At 39.1% G+C, this 19,505-nt stretch overlaps 2 protein-coding genes across 7 annotated transcripts in view; one reads left to right on the plus strand and one right to left on the minus strand.

Moving 5' to 3' along the window:
• The window catches only part of dnai3 (dynein axonemal intermediate chain 3), a 29,959-nt gene extending 28,481 nt beyond the window's left edge, over nt 1–1,478 (plus strand). For 2 of the 3 annotated variants that reach the window (XM_088597649.1, XM_088597651.1), the window contains 2 exons: nt 505–627; nt 874–1,478. In XM_088597649.1, the coding sequence (XP_088453775.1) occupies nt 505–627; nt 874–1,020 (270 nt within the window). In that variant the 3' untranslated portion in view covers nt 1,021–1,478. The remainder of the gene's footprint in view (nt 1–504; nt 628–873) is intronic. The other variant, XM_088597650.1, reaches the window with a different exon arrangement.
• Nucleotides 1,479–1,625: 147 nt separating this feature from the next.
• Nucleotides 1,626–19,505, minus strand: part of syde2 (synapse defective 1, Rho GTPase, homolog 2 (C. elegans)) — a 46,928-nt gene continuing 29,048 nt past the window's right edge. Inside the window, exons 5-8 of one of the 4 annotated variants that reach the window (XM_088597648.1) lie at nt 15,461–15,642; nt 14,144–14,375; nt 11,643–11,694; nt 11,017–11,150 (exon numbers count right to left, since the gene is read on the minus strand). In XM_088597648.1, the coding sequence (XP_088453774.1) occupies nt 11,684–11,694; nt 14,144–14,375; nt 15,461–15,642 (425 nt within the window). In that variant the 3' untranslated portion in view covers nt 11,017–11,150; nt 11,643–11,683. The other 3 variants (XM_088597646.1, XM_088597645.1, XM_088597647.1) reach the window with 3 other exon arrangements.

Genomic DNA, 19,505 nt, shown 5'->3' on the forward strand with positions numbered 1-19,505 from the left:
AAAAAAATAAAGTGGACTGTAGTTTTTTAATCTGTCATCTCTTTGTCTTCTTGTAATTTCTTCTATGAAATAAGCTACTATGACAAAAATAATTTCAAAGTTACAATACAGCATATTCACTTCCCAGCTTTTCTGGAGGAACAGTAACTGTGCTGGACATAATACCTACCAGACTGGGTGATCTTTGTGTTTGTGCTGTTACTGAAAAGGCTGACATTTATGTGCTTTAGAAAACACAAATGACAATCTTAAGTGTTTTAAGTTTATATCAATTTTCTTTGTCCCTAATGCAAACAATGATACTCAATGGACATAAGTGATAGTTTTGGCCAACTTTTATTTTCTTCATATATAATAATAAAATCTGTTTTAACAAGACTCTAAAATGTGTTAATGTTAACACACATTCACGTCAACTTCTGAAGGATTTATGTTTTACGGTCCATGTTTATAGAACCTGATCAAGTGTCTTCTGTCGCTTAAGATCTTAACTTTCATCCTCAGAAATCCAGTATGAGCAGCTACTTTGAGAGAGAAGTCAGCCACCTTGAGTATTTTGTGAAACGCCGAGAATTCAGAGCAAAAGAAAACAAAGATATGGAGGCGGCTGAACAGAGGAAAAAAACGGTGAGAGATGTGAATGAGGCCCACTCCCAGTTGAAAAACCTATTAAATATATTGCCCTTGGATATTTACTTAGAAAATCACTGGTTTTCACTTAATGAAGCCACTAACATTAAAAGCAATAACAAATAACATACATGGTTAAGGTTTCCATTTATTGTTCAACAGGGGACAACCTTAAATATTTTCCCAGTACTTAGTACTTAAAATTCAAGGAGATCCTCAAACTTGATTTATTTTTCTTTCAAGCAGGAACCTATAATCCCTGAGAAATCCTCAGAGCAGATAGAGGAAGAGGTGCAGAAAGGATATGAGAATTATCTGGAGCTGGAAAAAAAAATTCTAAAGGAAATGGGTCTTCTTCCAGAAGAGGAGGAGAAATTGCCTGATGTCTAACCCTCAATGATCTGCCATACTGTGTGGTGAATATAAATTTTAAAAAGCAAGAAAATGTAACTTAGTATGAGATTTAATATCACTGCTGATTTTGGTGCAAATTACATATTTAACATTTTTTAACTATTGGGAGATTTCAGCTATGTGTTAGGGGTTTTATTTTGTTGCCCCGGCGTATTCAAAAGTGTTCATGCTAGAACACAGGTTCTCTGTGACTGCAGGAGCAGACATGGTACTTAAACAATAAAATAACTAGATTTTTTGTGTAAATTGATCAAATGGTAAATTTAGACCTTAATGTAAATATTTAACAATTTTAAATACAAAGAATGCCTGAATAAATTGTATATAGTGAGAGCAATGTATCAGAGTGTAGTGCCCCAAAAAACAACGATAATTGTAATTTATCACATTGACAAATGAGGGAGAGGCAATAAACATTCAATTTTAAAGTGAAATTGTGCCTACAATCAGGTTCTGTTTTATACTCAAAATTATTCCTTCATTCATGAAGGAAGCACAACTACATAGCTGAGAAGTGATTTTGAAGGGCTGTTATTTGTTTTTAAGATTATTTAAACAGACTCCACAGTGATTGTCTTTAACTACTAAGCATAGATTATCCATTAAAACGAAACAGCAGAATTGTTCATGTAGAACTGATGCTTACCTCGGCTTCTCAATTAATCCAGTTTAATGGATATTCTTTAAGTCTTAGCTGCCTGGAACAACAGGTGTGTCTTCAATGCTTGCGTTGTGCGCTGGCTTCTTGTGGATTCAGATGGGTTGTTTGGATTCAAATGAAGGAGGAAAAGCAATTCAGCTTTGTACAGTAATTAGTATGCAAAGATTTTACAATTAGAGCAGAAAACTCATATTTATGATTAAGCCTGAAGTACTGAAGGTCAATAAGACACCAGATCTCAGACTTCAATGACCTCTTCCTTTTCCTCAGGAAGGGGAAGACACTAACATTTCTTTGCTTTTCAGGGTGCACCTCAGTAAATTCTACCACCTGTCCATAACCATTCTGTGCTAGATATTAATACATATGACAGTGTTTGATAGGTTATCAAACTGGCCTACACGCACACTCTATACACTTCAAAATGCACAGCTGATTCATTAAATAGACAACAATCTGTAATGTAATATTTTATTTAATATTAGATCTGATGATGCTTAATGTTTCAAGGCAGTCAATATTCATGAACATACATTCTTATGTGACAGTAACCACAATTTGTTAAGTAACTTGCATAGATTAAGTAAAGCAATGATTTTGCCTTTGCCTTGGAAGTTTTGTATTAAATTCAAACACAAGACAGAATGTACTAATCATGAATTTATTTATATTAAGACTCCAAAATTTGTTTTTCAACTACAGTGTGTAAACTGCTCAAAACATTTGATACATCTTATTCTGCAAGAACATTTTTTCCTCAGCTATTCTACACTTTTCCTTTTAACACCACACTACGAAAGCAAAGGTTTCCTGTCCTTCTCGAAAAAATAAAAATCTAACGAGACACATGCTCCTGAAGCACAAACTGCATTCTCATTTTCTTAAAACTGCATCTTTGCTTTAGATTCAATTCATGCACATTTCCTTTTCCAGCATGATTGATCTCCAAAAGGAGTCCAGGCAATCAAATTTAAGAACGGTAGCCATTCAGTCACAACATTCGGTTAACGGGCATGTGAATTAATGAGCAAACAACATACAGTAGTTCAGAAAATAGTGGTTGTACGTGTTCCCCCTACAAGCTGTTTCTCCCTGTGAGCTCATGCATCATGAAGCAAGCTGCTGCTGCTGCCAGGCCAGGATTCCCCAGCGAGGTCAGATGCCTTGTAACTGAGCGGTCTGCTGAGTGGAAATGAAGTGTCAGAGCTGGGTAGATTTAATGACCTCCATGACTCATAGACCTGTTTGAGGGTGTCACAGATATTGCCTTGGCAGACATCCATGTGGTCAAGGCAGCACCCAAAGAGAAAAAAAGCTGCAAATCTGATTCTGCAAAGACATGACATGAAACTCCAAATATCACTGATAACCTTTTCTGTCCCACTCGCTCAGTGTTTCCTCCTATATTGTGGAGCTGCTAAAAGAGGTTTTACAAATTTAAATTAGTCAAGGCATTATTTCAAAATTCTATTCTTAGAAAAGAAGTTTCATAAGATCTGCTACATGAAAGTGAAAAATAAAAACTAGATTAATAGACATGAAGGACCAACTATGGAATCAATCCTATCAAACAGGTTTAAAAGTTAAACGGATGATTTTTTTTCTGATTTAGGTAATCTTTCTTTAAAAATCTATAAAAAGTCCACAATAAATACCTCAAATATGTCACTAAAGCAAATATCAAAATATGCTGTTGCCAGGTTCTAGCAAATGAGCAACCTGCTTGTTCGTGTAGGCAGCTTTTATTTTGTCAGCTTTACTTCTATTGACTGCTTAATTCAACATCCAGCCATTTCCCAAAGACAATGGTTACCTTTTCTTAAAAAACAGCATTCTTGTTTTATAACATTCCTAGGAGGTTCCCCTGTCTTGGGAAACAATAGAAGCAGGTGCTGTGCAGAGGGAGCGTAAATCAGCTTGTCTAATTCATCTATTCCTTGAGCATTGTGCTGGCTCTGCACACTCAGTGGGAGAGGGGAGACTAAAGAAACTCAATAGGCTTTAGTCACGTAAATCTGTGTCTGGAAGGGCTTGTTCTACACTTTACAGATGTTACATTTCATTTGCTGCAACTGAGTTTTACTGAAAAACAGCAGAAAACCACTACAGCTTGTACATGAATATGAAAACATTTGTAATGATCGCCCTCTTTTCTGCATTGATTAAGTTATTTTTTAGTCAAAACACCCTACATTATACTTTTTTCCACTTACTGATCATAATACTAGAAAACTGTCAAAATAGAAGAGCAAACAAGTCAATGCAGTATGATTTAGAACACACAAGGTAATGACTACCAGAAAACAGAGACTCCAAAAGCTGTGTTGAAAACAAATCAAGCATGATCCCAAGCATTTGTTAAAGTTAAAAACCAGATTTAATTTGAATAATAAATATGATATATATTTAACAGCTGAAAAGCTTGATTGCACACAAAACTTTAAATCCTAAAAATGCCTTTTGAGACTTCCCAAGATATGTTGACCAAATGCTGTGTAGTTGCGGTGTTTGAAATCTTTTAAGGGAAATGAAATACTCATCACCAGTCTGTAAGGAGCTCACCAGGGTAAGGGTGGGGGATTTCCTTATGAAGTGCATATCCATTAAAGTGGTTTAATTTTTAAAAATGAAAGGCAATCCCTGTTGACCCAGTAAAACCTTCTACAAAGACCTCTAAGTGATGCTAAGTAAGTTTCAAAGCCGAGTGGGTTCTGAGAAGAATTACTGCAGGCAATCCCTTCTTTAAACACGCCCTGAGAATATCTGCCTGAGCTAACCGATTAGGTAATTAACTCCAATAAAAGTGTGGGATTAAAACAAAACTGCCAACATATTAATAGCTACCCAGTTGTATTTCTGCACATGGATTTGCTTTAAACAGGCCATGTGAGATTTCAGCTAATGCTGTTACAGCCAATCTTAATGTTAATTATGTCTGTAAAATGAATATAAAGTTAAACAATGAAAAGATAACAGTTTTGTTCAGTAATATGTTGTTAGCCTATGTTCTTAATGCCACACACTGTAGCGTCCCCCATTTATATTTAAAGAGCCACTTCCCATAAATAATCCATTAGTGCAATTGCATCACTCATCCTTGATTGCCTGAACTCAGTGAACTTTGAATTCAACAGATCTGCTTTAGATTAGATGCAATAAATGTCTGATTTTTTCTCTTCTAGATGAAGAGACCTTCAAAGACCTTAACAAGCAGCCTGTTTCAGCAAACAGCTGGACCTACTGTAGAGATTGGTCTATTTTTAATCAATTGCAAACAGCTCTTTTATTTTCATAATGTTTGCATCTGGGCTATATTTGCTGTGTTGATGTCGCACTATAAAACATGATGTAACATTTACACACAGCTTCTGGCACTGGGGACACTCTGGAGTTTACCTCTACCATTACTGATTTTAGCCCTTCACACAATCAAACAGACACTACTAAATGAAACACTGCATAAACAAGCATATGATTTAAAAATAATGATGCACTATTCTTTCTGCTAAAGAAGAAGAGTAAAAAGCAATAGTCCTCTCTTTTTCTTGAAATAAAACTCACAATCACATTGGATTGTTGACAAGATACCAAACAAAATCAGAAAAACTGGCATTTAAAGTAAGCATACAAAGTTTAGCAAACCCGTGTCTCAGAAGAGCCATCTCTGTAGCAGCTAGCAGCTAGCAGCTGATATATGTGAGGGCTGTGATAATTAACACAGCCATTCTCTGACCCTTCCTGGACACTTAAACACCAAGAGCATCTGTCAGAGTGTTGTTCTAAGGCTGCCAAATGAGAAAAATAATTAAGGTTTGTGATGTCTTTTTGGAATTTGTCTGTTTTAGTTATAAAGTTTTCAGAAATTAACACAAAAACATTTAATACAGCAAGATTTATTCTTCTTCAAAAAAATAAGTTAAGAAAGACTAAAAAAAGTAAGAAACATTGATGCATTTTGTAAGTGTAGTAGTAACACATTTAAGAACCTTTTTTTACAGGTTTTGAAGACTCAAAGGTCTGAAGACTAAAAAAAACTGAAAGGCTGATAATTAAGAGGATGTTTTAATAGAAAAATCTTAAGCCAGAAAATCCATCTTCTAAGCAAAGGTTTGGGTTTTACTGGGGACATACCTGAGGTGTCGTACTGCATTAATGAGAGTCCTGAAGAAACAGGGGGGTCCCATCTCTGCCTCGGTGGTTGTAAAAGATGTTTACAAATTAAATTTAATCTTCACTGGAATTAAATTGAAACAAAACCTAATTTTAATCTATTAAAACACAAACCCAGATTAAAATAGTGCTCAGAATTGACATTAAATTCTGTTTAATTAAAAAATTAAATGTGTTTATTAATCAGATTTTTCTGGGGTTTTTTTGTGTCGTCAAGAATGTTTTTTGTGCACACTTGTACTTATCCAACTAATATGCTGCATGAACAAGTAGGACCCACATGTTTAGGGTTAGGGTTAGACCCACTGGTTTTAATTACAATAATGGGATTGTGGATGTATAGAAAGAACAAGGGACGGATCATAAGCAATATGATATGGAGCCACAATTGTTCAGTAATCTCTTGATGAGACATTTTCCCAGATGAAACTTGGAATGCCAACTCCAAAAATCAAGCCTGCATTTCAGAGAGAAAAAATCCCTTTCCTACTGTCAAAATGGCAATGAAAATTCAGCACTTAGATATGTTTTCAAGAATACAGGATAGAATACTTCAGGGGAAAAAGTTAGGGTCATGTGCAGTGAGTAACTTTCTAAGAGTGCTTATACTCAAAGCTACATTTTTTAAATATTTTCAACCATGTTTGCAAAATCTACTTAGAACATTCATAGTACTTAAAAGCAGAACAAATACATGAGGAAAAACAGGCTGCTGTGCTTTTACTGGTGTTTTTAGAACCTGCCAACTGCAAAACCTAAATACAGTACCTTGCAGTGTTCTGAAGACTTCCCTTACCACATAAAAGCTCCAGCCACCTGTCTTAACAGCTTTAAATATCAAAAAGGTGAGGAGCAAAAAAAAAAAAGATTAAAGTAACCAAATAATTCCAGTTTCATAACAATGCTGGCACTCAATCTGAGTGTCTCTCAGAGAGCTTGGCTCTCCCTCAGAGGGTCCCTTCAGCCAAGCTTCACCTGACAGCAAGAGCAACAGCCTGAGGAAACAAACTGCCTGCCCTGCTGTGGTGAAGAAAGTCCTTAAAGAAGCTCCTCACATTATTAGCTTTTCTGGAACCAGTCTCTTACTTTGCACACATCTTATTATACCTGTTTGTCTATTGTGTCACTCCTGCCAGCCAGCTGATTCAATACAAACAGAGCTAGAAGGACGCTATAGAGGTAAGGCAAAATGGACATAGTGCTGCGTTTAGCTTGGAACGCAAAAGTTCTAGCCTATTGACCTTTGTTCACATAGCGCACAAAGAACTCCTGTCATCAACATGCTTTTCACACTGGAATAATGTGAAATCTTTGCTTCTGCAGTACTTACAACAGGCAATCCAGCAATCACGCTAGAAATCACACAAAACAATTGTATTTAACAACACAAAAAAGAGTGAAACAGACTCTAAACCTGAGTTTTAAAACAGACATAACAGTAGCAGAAACATAACACCAACAGCTTATTATACAGTATAATACCATACTGAAAAACTCAGTTATTGGACCAAGATAACAGAATACTTCATTAATTGTTTTGAGAACATTCAAGAAGTTGATCACGTCACAAACTCTTCTCAAATAAGCTTAAACATATGAAACATAACAACCGTATTATTACTCTACACAAAAATAACATTAGTCTGCAGAGTGTTTGCTCAAGCCAAGACAGTGTTGAACCTCCAGGGCAGGCTGGATCAGTGCCTGTCTAGCAGTGGAGTTTACGAGCAAGGTTCACAGTACAGAGTTCACCTGGGCTGCAGCAGTGTGTGAGAAAGCTGGGAATGCCCCTTCAGGCAGGCTGTTAATTCCACACAGGGAGGTTCCCCAGTGCAGGGGACTGCTCTAGAATCTGCTGGCTGGGGCTCGGCCAGTTTCAGTGAAGTTTGGGTTCAAAATATCCCGTCCTCAGGGGCTCCCAACAGGCTCCACACACATACAGTGCAGAGCAAAGTAATGCTGGCTGCTCTCATCTCACTTCCTCGACTTATTTATTTGCATCAGTGCAGGAGCTGCTTTGGACGTTCATACTCAGTTTAGCATTTACCCTCTAATGACTACCTGGAGCAAATGTGCACAACCCACGGGCACAAACTCTTCACATGGCGTTATAAGGTGCACGCACCCCCCAATAGTGCAAAGCCGGCAAGCATCAATCCACAAGAGACACGACTCAGAGACACACAACACCACATCAGAACGGGTGGTGCAGTCTGTGCACTACTGCTGGATGGGCAGTCTCAGCAGACCTGTCTTCACAAGACTTCTCCCAGGAGCTATTACTATATAAATATACAATAAAGTATATTTGCTATCTAGATTATTACTTAATTAGAAAATGTTTACACATTCTACTATGCCTGAGCCATCTTGTAGTACTTTATTATCTTTTTATTTAGACATTCAGCCCACACTAGATGTTGGTCTTTTGCTTCAGGCAAACAGAGTGCTCTCTTCAGAAAGATACTTTCTACTTCACTCCATCCTGGCACAGTGTCTGCAAACCAGCCAACCTCACATTAATCCACATCAGAAGTGTGAAAACCAAGACTGAGACTGATCAACTAAGATAAAATACTTTTTTTTTTTGCACCTTCCAGAAAATAGAGAAAGTTGACTTCAGGAAAGTGAAGTGTACAATGTTGACAAATTCTGTTTTCAGCATCTTGTACTCAATCAGGAATGACTATGAGCAATCACACACTAGAGAATAGTGTGTGCAAAAAATCATGCTTATGCAAAAGAGTTCATTTGTAAAATATATATATTTTAATATGACAATACAAATGTATTCAAATCAGTACAAAGTAATATTTTAATGTTTAGTGATACCTCATCACATTTTAATTTCTGTTACAGATGCAGTAAAAAGAAAACACTATCAACACCATATATATATTTACACACACACACATATATATAATGAAGTTTGTCTTCTTTTTTTATTATGTAGCTGTGAGGAATGTTCTTAGCAATAGTAGACAAAAGAACTGAGTTCATATTACACCTATAAATCCTGAAATATTCAGCCAAACTGAATTAGAATTAGGCTGAATCATAGGCACATTCCTTTCCTTCTGGGGTCGAGGCTTACAGAAGGTGAAAGCTTTGCTAGTTCAATTTTCAGGAAGCAAGAAAAACAGCCAATATGAACATTATTGAAAATACAAGTGCATATATATATATAAACGCCCTCAGGCATGTGGACTAATGCCTCTACAATGCCCTGAAATGTTCTGCACTTGGATTACCCCATAAACATTTGGTAAAATCTGTGCCCAGCACAAACAGAGCCTAACATCTCTGACCTTTTCCAGGATTCATTCACACATCAATTATTCCAATTTAAATCTCTGTGTTCAGCTGCCATGAGAAAACAGATGAGATCAACCCAAAGAAAAGCAGCAGGGAGAAATACATATTCTTTATCATTAAAGTTTAGAATATTTTTAAAAAGTTAATTTTACAAAACAATATATATATGCTTATGAGCTTTTACCTTCTTTCCCCACGTCATTTTCCATTTGTTTTTCAAACATTTTTACACCAAGAATGACTAGACATATAGTACAGATATCATAAAAATAACCAAATATATTTTCTTATTTTACTGGCAAACTAAGGATTCCCACATCTCATTATTATTAGTGTTGTCGCTTTTACAAGACAGATGTATAAAGGCAGCTTGAACAACACAAAGAAAGACACTGCCTGTAAACACCATAGAACAACATGACTGACTAGCCAAGAAACTTGAGTCTAAGACACAGCAAGAGCCAATGGCTCAAACAGATGAAGCCCTAGACAGGGATTCGGCCCAGTTCACTGTTTACAACGATTGTTCAGTCAGGACAGCTTCACAAGTCCTCCTCACGGTACTTATGTTCTATTAATCAGTGATTTCCCAGGTGGGGAGGCTGTGTATTGTTGCTTGCGGGACTAGGTGCATCAGTAAAGATTGCAAATGTGTACATACATTAACAAAAATACACGGGGTTAGAAAAATAGAACATATGGATCTTTGCATTTGCACACACTTGTGAAAAAAATTCATATATTTATAGTTATTTTAATATAATAGAATATTTTCAATTAAAAAGCTTCAGAAAAAGCAGGATACATTCCAGCACCCAGTGAATGCTTTCCATTTGTGACCAAGGGTCTCTTTTATTATTATAGTTTATTTGTTGTCAATTATACATGAAGCGAGTCCAGTCTCCTGCTGATGATCTAGAAGTACCACACCCTTGGTATAGCAGCAATGGCAGCTACCTCGAAGAGAAAGAGCCCGAAATCAAACTCAAGGAGCCAAATCCTTGCTGACCATCTCAGATCACGGCTTTCATCTCTTTTAATGCATCTTTCCTCCTCAAGCCTGCTTTGTAAGTGCATTGGTTTACATTTTTAAAAGTACCTCAAAAGAAAGCTCTCCATACTGTCTGAAGTACCACCTTCACACAAATAAGGCACCTTTTATACCCCTAAGGGTCAATCGATTCTTCTAATAAGAAGAAAAACACCACACAAAACAGAAAAAACAAAAAATTTAAAAATGTCATGGAATGCCTACAATGGGTCCAACAACCCAATCAAGATGGACACCTGGAGACTTCATCCAGCACTTTCAAAAAAATTCCGAAAAAAGATCCACACAGGCTGACACTCCAGGGCTGGGCCCTGTGCCTTAGCAGGCAGAGCATGAGTCACATTGTCACATCAATCTGTCTCTGTCAGTAACCCACAGTCAGCTTGTTCTTGTTCAGCTCCCTCTCCAGGTTGCCTATCAAAGTGTCGATGCTGTCCTGGAGGTCTTTGAGGTTGACCTGGTGGCTCAGTCCAGGGCTGATCTCTTGGATTTTCATGTATGCCTGGTATGTATGTTGCTTAGCCGGGAGATCCGGGGGTGAAAGACTGTGGTAAGCAGTCTCTCCAGGCCCAATTACCTCTTCCCTCTGCTCTACCTCTTGTTTCGGTTCCTCCTCCTCTGAGCTCTCAGCATCTTCCAAAGGCACGTCGTCGTAGTCGGCCTCCCCCCCAGCATCCTCCTTCGGGGGCTTCAGGTAGCTTTCCCCACAGCTGCTCCAGTCCCCTGCATAGCGGTTGCTGGGGCTGTCCAGCCTTCCCGGTCTGGGCCTGAGCACACCGGCTATCTCCGCCTCACTCAAATTGAGCGCTTGAGGCCGCTGCCGCCTCCTGCGCAGGTACTGAGTGCTGGCAGAACGGTCAGAGCAGCTCTCCTCAGGGCATGAGGCAGAGCCAGCACAGGAGTCCGTCACTGTGACAGAAGAGTGGGAGAGGGAGGAGACAGTGCTCAGTTCAGGAATCGTTACTCTTTCAGGCATTCTTATGAAAGATCTGCAAACCATGCAGAAAAAGCATGCAGTAAAGACCTTTTCACACAACATTTTTGTTTGGGAGGGCACCAGCTTATGTATACGCTTATCATTACATACAGGTCACAATTTTGCACTTTATGTTGCAATAAAGCTCAAGTGCTGAAGAACAGGAGAGGTGGAGTAAACCACCCAAAGATGGTCCTCACTCACAGAGGTGCACTGCAGTGTTAAAGGTATCGAACTTCGCAGATGTTATATGCCAGCCTCGCGGTGCTCTAATAACAATCGAGCATGGGAGAACTGATGCCAACACAAAAAGTCCTTCGCAAAGAAAGCAATGCAGCAAAGCCACCACATCACAAATCCATTCCAGTTCTTAAGACTTTCTTTGTTGCTGCATGAACATTCAGACAAAGCCATGTCCCATTTACCTGTACTCTGCTTTACACCCAACTAATGCTTTCCGCCATCTTTAGCTGTTTCCTACAGTGAATGGTACAGAAAATGTTTTGAATGAAAGCTGATACTTTTAACAAAACAATCAACATAAAAAGTGGTGATCCTCTTGGTTTCTCAGGAACAGCAGACATGTTAACACACAGCGCTGCATCTCACAAGTTATGCTTGAATCCATGCAAAAGGAAGATCTTACTGAGACACAGCAGTTTCTTTTCCCCAACATCTGTCTCTGGAAGCACCGTTCCCTCTGGGATACTCAGAACAAACCACTAGTGTACATCTTCTGCGTGTGTTCGCTCCTTAATTAGGTCTCTAAAATATTATGAATGTTCTGACCTTGATGATAGTTATGACGTAAACAGACAAAATAAAATAGGATCAATCTGAACAATTAAACTCAACTGGAAAATTGATCCTTGTATCAAGGAAAAATTTAACCAATGGCATGAAAAAACAGTTCTGTTTAAAAATACCATTCAATAAGGACAACTTGAATAAACCTGTTGGAAAAGGAAAAGATAACTAACTCCATGAGGGGGCATTAAGATCCTACCACGCTTGCCACGTCTGAATTACAGGCTGCTCTCTCCAGTGGCTGCTAACCCTGACACACAGGGTAATGATCACCCAGCAGTTCACATGGCAGCACAGGCAGGCAAGGCTAAAAATATCCTTCCCCTCACGTGCCTCCTCAAGCAGCCCCAGCACACCGAGGAAACCAGAGCTTCGACTTCACTGAGCGCTACGGAGACCAAGCAGGTCTGGTTTCCTTTCACTGTCCACAGTTACATTGAAAATAAATAATTCACTCTTCCATCACATGACAAGTCAATCATTAATGCAAACCCAAACAGCATATGGAGATTAAAGTTATCTGATACAGGCTAGACTGAAAAATGTGTTTGTCAAATGCTTTCACTGAATTATTTCACCAGATCTCTTTTGTACAAGTTTAAATGACTGTGGGCATTGTAAAGAAGTGCAGATTGTTTTCAGGGGAGTGCAGCACTCATACCAAGCGCTAGACCTTATTTATCGTTCTGGAATTTGGGCAGAGGTCAGGCAGTGATAATTCTCATAATTCAGATCATTCCTGCTCACAAACAGGAACCTTACATGATCATCTGCCTCAAGGTACCAGATTTCTTGGTGGTCACCATAGCAAATCCATAAATGAAAGATTTCCTTTTGATACAGATGAGGTACTTTGTAACAGACCAGCCCTGGTGTTACCAGGATACAGGTAACCTAATGTGAGTGGATTTGATGTTCAGGACTGCTGCCCCTGCACACAGGACCGGGTGAAAAGATCACAGTGCCACAGCCAAATCATTATTCAAGGAATGTTCTGAAAGACATACATGACCTGAAATCAAGACAAACCTCTGATGACATCCAAAGTCATTTTGGAAAACAACAAAGTTACAATAACAAATGGATGTCCTGTTTAAATTAGGATTTCTTGAAAAAAATGTAATTCTTTGTCATGGTGTAATGAAAAGAGGGCCTGTGTGGTTCTCCTTCACCAGAGCACCAACAGTGGCTGAAGAGGGAATATTATCCTGCCTACTAACAGGACTGCTTGTAATTTTTCAGTCAGGGCTCCCCAAATATACCCCTGACTGAAACCGGAGAAAAGCGACATATCCCCTTTTTTTCCCCAGTGTGAAGAGGAACCTTTCTAACTGGGACCAAAACAGTTAGAAGTTCAGAGAAAAATTTAAAGGTTTATGCTAGGATTCTCTACAGATGTCTACAACATTATTAGGTTTGAAGCTTTGCCAAAAGCACCACACATACTGTAAAACACCTTCCAGGTAAGAAGAGAGGCAAACAGCTTCTGGCACAGTTCCCATACTGAGCCTTGAGAAGACATGAAATTTGGTGCTATATACAAAGGTGGCTTATTAATGCTCTAAGCCTAATACAGTGAACAGGAAACACACAGACAACTGCTACTTCTACTCTCTCCTTGTGGAAAACACGCACACAGCCAAGTCATGTAGTTAGTTTCCAATTTGTAATTTGCCCTTTTGCAACTTAATTTATCCATCCATTTTCGAACTACTTCTTCCAATCTGGGACCTTTGATCTATGAATGTCAAAATCAAAACACAGTTTTTTTCACCAGATAACATTTAACACACACATGCATCAAACTTTTTTTTTTATTTATGTGCTCTAACATCAAAAAGCTAATCACAAAACTTTAGCTTTGACTTTCATCTCCCTTTAAGGTAATCCTGAAAACAATGAAGTTTGCAGTAAACAAGGAGCAAACTGAAACATAAAATTGTGATCCAGCAGTTTGCATCCACTAGACACGGAATGACAAACTGCAGTGGTCTTGGGCATTTACCTCTCCTACAAACTCCAGCAGTGCTACTGTACATTGTATACTGTGCTCCACTCCAAGGCACACTGCGAGTATAAAAGTCTGCAATATGCAGAGCGGTTGTGTGAAGGATCGTACCTGGCCAGAGCTGGAGGAGGTAGTGCAGCACCTCGATGTGCTTCTTGAAGTCCAGGGCACTGGCCAGCTCCTCTGAGTCAATGAAGACCCGGTTGCTGTGACTAGAGGCCTCCTGGCGCTGGCTGAGCAGGACAGGCCCAAAACACACTGCCAGGTTTTGGCATGTCATCTTGTTCACTTCCTGGCATGATGCCACCAACTTCAGGTGATCCAACAACATCTTCAGAGTAGCCTAGGATGTCCATTAAAAAATGAAAAGGTTACAGCCATTGAGGAAAAACTGTAATGTACTGCCATTAAAAAATATTTGAGTACCAGAAGATTTTAAAAACATATAGAAAAAAATTAAAAGGAGTCCTTTCTCACAGGAATCATGTTTGCCATTTTTTAGGATGTGTGATACAAGTCCAGACAGTTCAGAAGTTGAGTGTTTGCTTTGCCTTTTTTGTAAGAATTGATTAGGTAATTAAGTGTTACAGGGCTCAGCATGAACATCCTCTGCAGTGCAGCTGCAGCAGCAGGAAGGGAGCTGTGCCAATCAGCCCAGCCTGCCGGCATGTCTTTGCTGTGGCACTACAGGCCAGTCCGAGACAAGAGTCTCTTAGTCTGGCAGCACCTGCATCCCCTCAGTCCAAAACAGGCCGTGAGAACTGCTGGTATTTTGGGAATGTCAAGGAGCAGAAAACAATGATGCACCACAGAATACTGCAAGGAAACGCGCCTGCACACAGTGCAGCATACAGTCCAGCAACACCTTACAGGACAGCCTGCAGTGCGGCTCTCCACACCACTTTTCCACCCAGGTGTAAGCCAGGACATGCTACACTGTTACTGTACTGAAAAATCCCAAATGGAAAAAAATAACATTTTTATTGTTGCACACAGATGGACTTGATCATGTTTTTAGTTCTTGTACAAGTACTAACCCCCTTGCCATGATCACAAAATAATTACAATCCTTTTCGGCTTTTGCATAATATCAAAATTCAGAGTATTTTTGATGGCAGCATTTAGGTTTTTCCAATGTCTCCCAATCCTACCCTTCAAGCCACCTGACAGGTACTTTGGAATAGTACTATTCAGTAATGATATGAAGAGCTTAGTGTGGCAAATTCCTTCTGTGGTTTGAGCTCCTGCCTATAATTAAGACCCTAATTGCCCACAGGCAGTTTCCCTATAAAAAGTCAGCTGATCCACTTAATACAGTCAACTCAGGTGATGCCCTGGGCCTTGGTTCAAGAGAGAGAAAGACATCAGATATGTATTTTTCTACTGAGCTGTCAAACCCTCCCCACAGTAGGACAAAAGGGTTTTTACCTTTTCCACATCTGGCAAACAGTCTAGCAGGCCAACCGTGAGCTCAGAGTCACTGGGGTCGTTCTCACACCCCCGCGCGCCCATCCGCAGAGGCCTCTTTGCCATGGACTCCAGCACTGCTTCATACAGCTGCTTTGTTATCAGGGGACAGGGAAGCTCCCTCAGATAGTCCTTCAGGACACCTTGAAGACAAAAACCCCAAAAATGAACCCATGATTCTGGATGGCAGAAATGCTGGATGGCATGAGTGCCAACACAGTCTGGGGATCACCCATAACAGCTTCTGCACAAGGAACTGAGTTTTACACAAAAGACACGACGACATGAAGCACACTGAAAACATGTCTTAAGATTGAGAATAATGCTTAATAAATGCTCCTTATCAATCCTTTTTTCCCCACTGTATGTGGATCACAACCACACAAGCTAGATGGGCTTAGTTCCCTCCAGTCCTTTGCAACACTTCTTAGAATCTGTTAATAAATATTTATTTAGCACCTTTCCAGATGCATCATCTCAAAGCATTTCTCAATAGAACAGAAACACAAAGTAAGATGGTAAATTAAACCGAATGTGACAACATAAAAATTTGACAAACAAAAACAGGCCATTTGGCCCATCTGGAATCAAACCTAGAGCAAAAAAAGTCAGATTTTAGATGGGGTTTGAAACTGCTGACTGACTTGAAAGAACCAATATGAGCTGGAAATAATTCCAAGGACAGAAAACAAGGCCTCCCTGTGTACTGAGCCTTATTTGGGAAACTGAAAGAACCCCGAGACTGAATCTTAAACAGTGAGAGACCTCACTAAAACATTAGGGAGTTAACTGCTCTCAGATGCAGTCAGGAGCCACACAGTTCAAGCTCTGAAAGGTAACCAGCAACAAAATCCTGAAAGCCACAGGGAGTGAGAGCAATGAAGATAATGCAGGTAATGGCGATATAACCTCCTTTTTGTTTTAGTTAATATCCAAGCAGCTGAGTTCTGAACATGCTGCAACCTGTTAAGAACATTTCTGGATACCCCTGCAAGCACTCCAATACGATAATCAAGCCTGATAAACACAACAGAATGCATGAACTTCTCTGATTCAGACTGGGAAAGAAATGAAAGGATATGTGTAATATTAATAACATGAAAAAAGACATTCACAACACTGCGAACATGAGCTTCAAATACAAGACCTGGATCAAAGATGCCTGACCCAAGTACTTGGACTAATTCCAGGACCATCAATAATTAAACTACGGCTGACCTTTGCAGTTTTGTTGTTCTATGAGATGCTTCTGAAAGGATCCTGCAGAGTACATTCAGGCACTTACAATCCTTACCACATAACTGTTTCAATATCCTTTGGAGTTTCAGAAACAAACAATTATTTAGCATTCTCAACTGTAATTTTTGGCATGATTCACTATTAAGGGCCTGCTTGTGAAAGAAATGATGTACACTGAGGCAAGCTAAATTTGAGATATACTGCCTAAAAGCCATCAAACAACATTACCATGGTTGCTCTGAAACAGGCACTGTGAGGTCAGGGAAAAGTATAGCTACAACTGACAAGGGAATAGCTATTAAAAGTTGGCACTGATGCTGTGCATGCAGATTTTACTCCTTAACACCATTCTGATTTGAGATGTGATTGACAAATCAAATCTAAGTGGATTTACTCTATTTGTTATTCACGCTTTTGCTGACTAAAAATAATCAAAACTGAAGACTACATTAGATATTAAAAGCCGACTCCAAACCCTGTTACTGTTTTTTCTTCCTGTTATCCAGAAGTTGACGACGTCTTACTCAAATATGATGATGGTGTCTGGCCACATCACATATCATACCTGAGCCCAGACAATCAGAAATCAGTGTAACATAATGGGCATGTCTCTCCTTTAGTAGGAAAGAAAAGCAAGGTAATCATTTTTTTAAGCAATGAGTCTAAATATCCCTGCACTGTCGAAATGCCCTCTGAAATTTCATTTGACAGATATCTGTGGTTTTGGGTTAAGAAAACAGGCAATGCTGCAAAGATGCAACACATAGAGGAAATGTATAACAGGTCCAGATGAGTTGACTCAACACATTTCTTTTTTACATTCAGCTTTAAACATGACTTGCTTAGAATGTCGTTGCCATCTCAGGGCACCCGTGGAGATCCTCTGGTTGCTAAGTGCCTGACTAGCTGTTAAATCGAGAGCCGTCTGGATTATTAAGCAATGCTCTAACTAGGCACCAGCCCTTCTAGGAGTAAAGACAGCAGTAAAAAAAGACTTTCATCCCATGCCAAGGGCAGTGGAAGCTAAGAGCTTATCAGATAAATCTGTCCCTCTTAAACTTCTTAGCATTATTTCCATAATCACCTTACAATGAAGTGAGGGACGTAAATGCCATGAAAGATTAGAAACAACCAGAGACTATGCATCAATGCATTGCCGGAGAACAGCAGCCCTCATCTTCTGCTTAGCCTGATCACTGAGGAAAGCCATTCTTTAATCTAATTTGCTTGCAGATGTAATGTAACTTGTTACAGACATCTACTTTAAACTTTCTCCGGAGGAAACAGTAAGTACATTTGTTACTTTACATTTTATATAAGTGTTTCCTTATTTCAGGGGCTTGAATCAGGAAAACACGTTGTTTACTGGTGTCTCAGCTCGGCAGCAGTATGGGAACAATGCAGCACATGGTTGCTCAAGACTGCACAGCTGTTCAAACATGTCAGAAAGCACAAAAGACCTTCAGCCTGTGCTTCTTAAAGAATATGAAACTTTATTGTAAATCGCTGGTGATGTGCAGGATGAGTAGCAAGATAACCTGACTTTTGTGCAAGAGAAAACAACCCAGGAAGCTAACTAAACACCAGCCCAGGGCTATAATTCGACCCAAGGCTGCTCCCAAGGCCATCTCACACCAGAGGATTCTCTCTTGACAGATAGTGAATGCCAACTACAGAGACATGTGTTCAAATGATAGACATGGTTAAAAATCTTTTCATTAAAAAAACAACCTCGTATGTTTAAACACGATTTCATATGATCAGAGCTTGTAAAAGTGTTGAGGGTGTTCTTTTGTTCTTGTGTCAGCTTTCAAATGAATCCAAGAAGCAGCCTAGGACTTACCAGCAAGATTTGACATTTGACATTTTTTAGTTTTGTAAAAAAACAAACCTTAATTTCTGGATATCAGTGCTTTGGTTTGTTTTTTGTTTTACTGCAGCTATGTAATGTAATCTTTATATTGTTTATGTATCGTGTTATTTCCAAAACTAAAACTCCAGGAGGCTCTAGGCTCTCCCGATCACCGCAGTGTCTGGTTAATAACAGCCAACATGAGCAAATTAGCTGCACTAATCACTCGCATCACAGAGCCAAATCAGACCCTCACAACGTGGCTGGGGCAGCAACTGGTTTTAAAAATGTTGTTGAAAAGTTGATTCCCGTGACGGGTTATAAATCCCTTTGAGAAATGCAACCTATCACACAAACTGCTTCTGCTCGGATACCAACGGACAAAATAAATCCAGACTTGGTACAAAAATAATGAATATGTGTCATTATGGAGTGTCTGTGGAAACATCAACATCGTCCAAGCCCTTTCAGCAGTAGCCTCTTGTTTTGGATATACTGTTCACGGCCATATTAAAAATGAACATTCGGCTGACGTTTTCAAATCTTGCCTCAAGATTTACGTGTTCACAATAGCCTTAAATTCCGGACGTAATTCTTTCTTTTGATGTCAAAATTTATACATTTTTCCTAACACTCCGAATGTAAGAATTTTCAGTTGAAAGATGCTATATAGGAATAAAATTGACTGATTCATTGACTGAAACCTGATGACTATCCGACAGCCATTGCTTTTTGCTTGCTGATGATTTGAGGCCCATAAGACACACTCCTGCTGTTTATAACGGTAGGATGTCCAACATTTGCAGGCATCACTATAGTTTCTCCTTGGTTTACTTCAAGATCACTCACACTGTTAAAAAATGCAGGCAGGGACTTGGTTAGAACCCTCCAAAAGTGCTTAAAAATTTATGTTTC

The sequence above is a fragment of the Lepisosteus platostomus genome, chromosome 11, assembly GCF_059453375.1.
Source record: "Lepisosteus platostomus isolate fLepPlt1 chromosome 11, fLepPlt1.hap1, whole genome shotgun sequence".
NCBI lineage: Eukaryota > Metazoa > Chordata > Actinopteri > Semionotiformes > Lepisosteidae > Lepisosteus > Lepisosteus platostomus.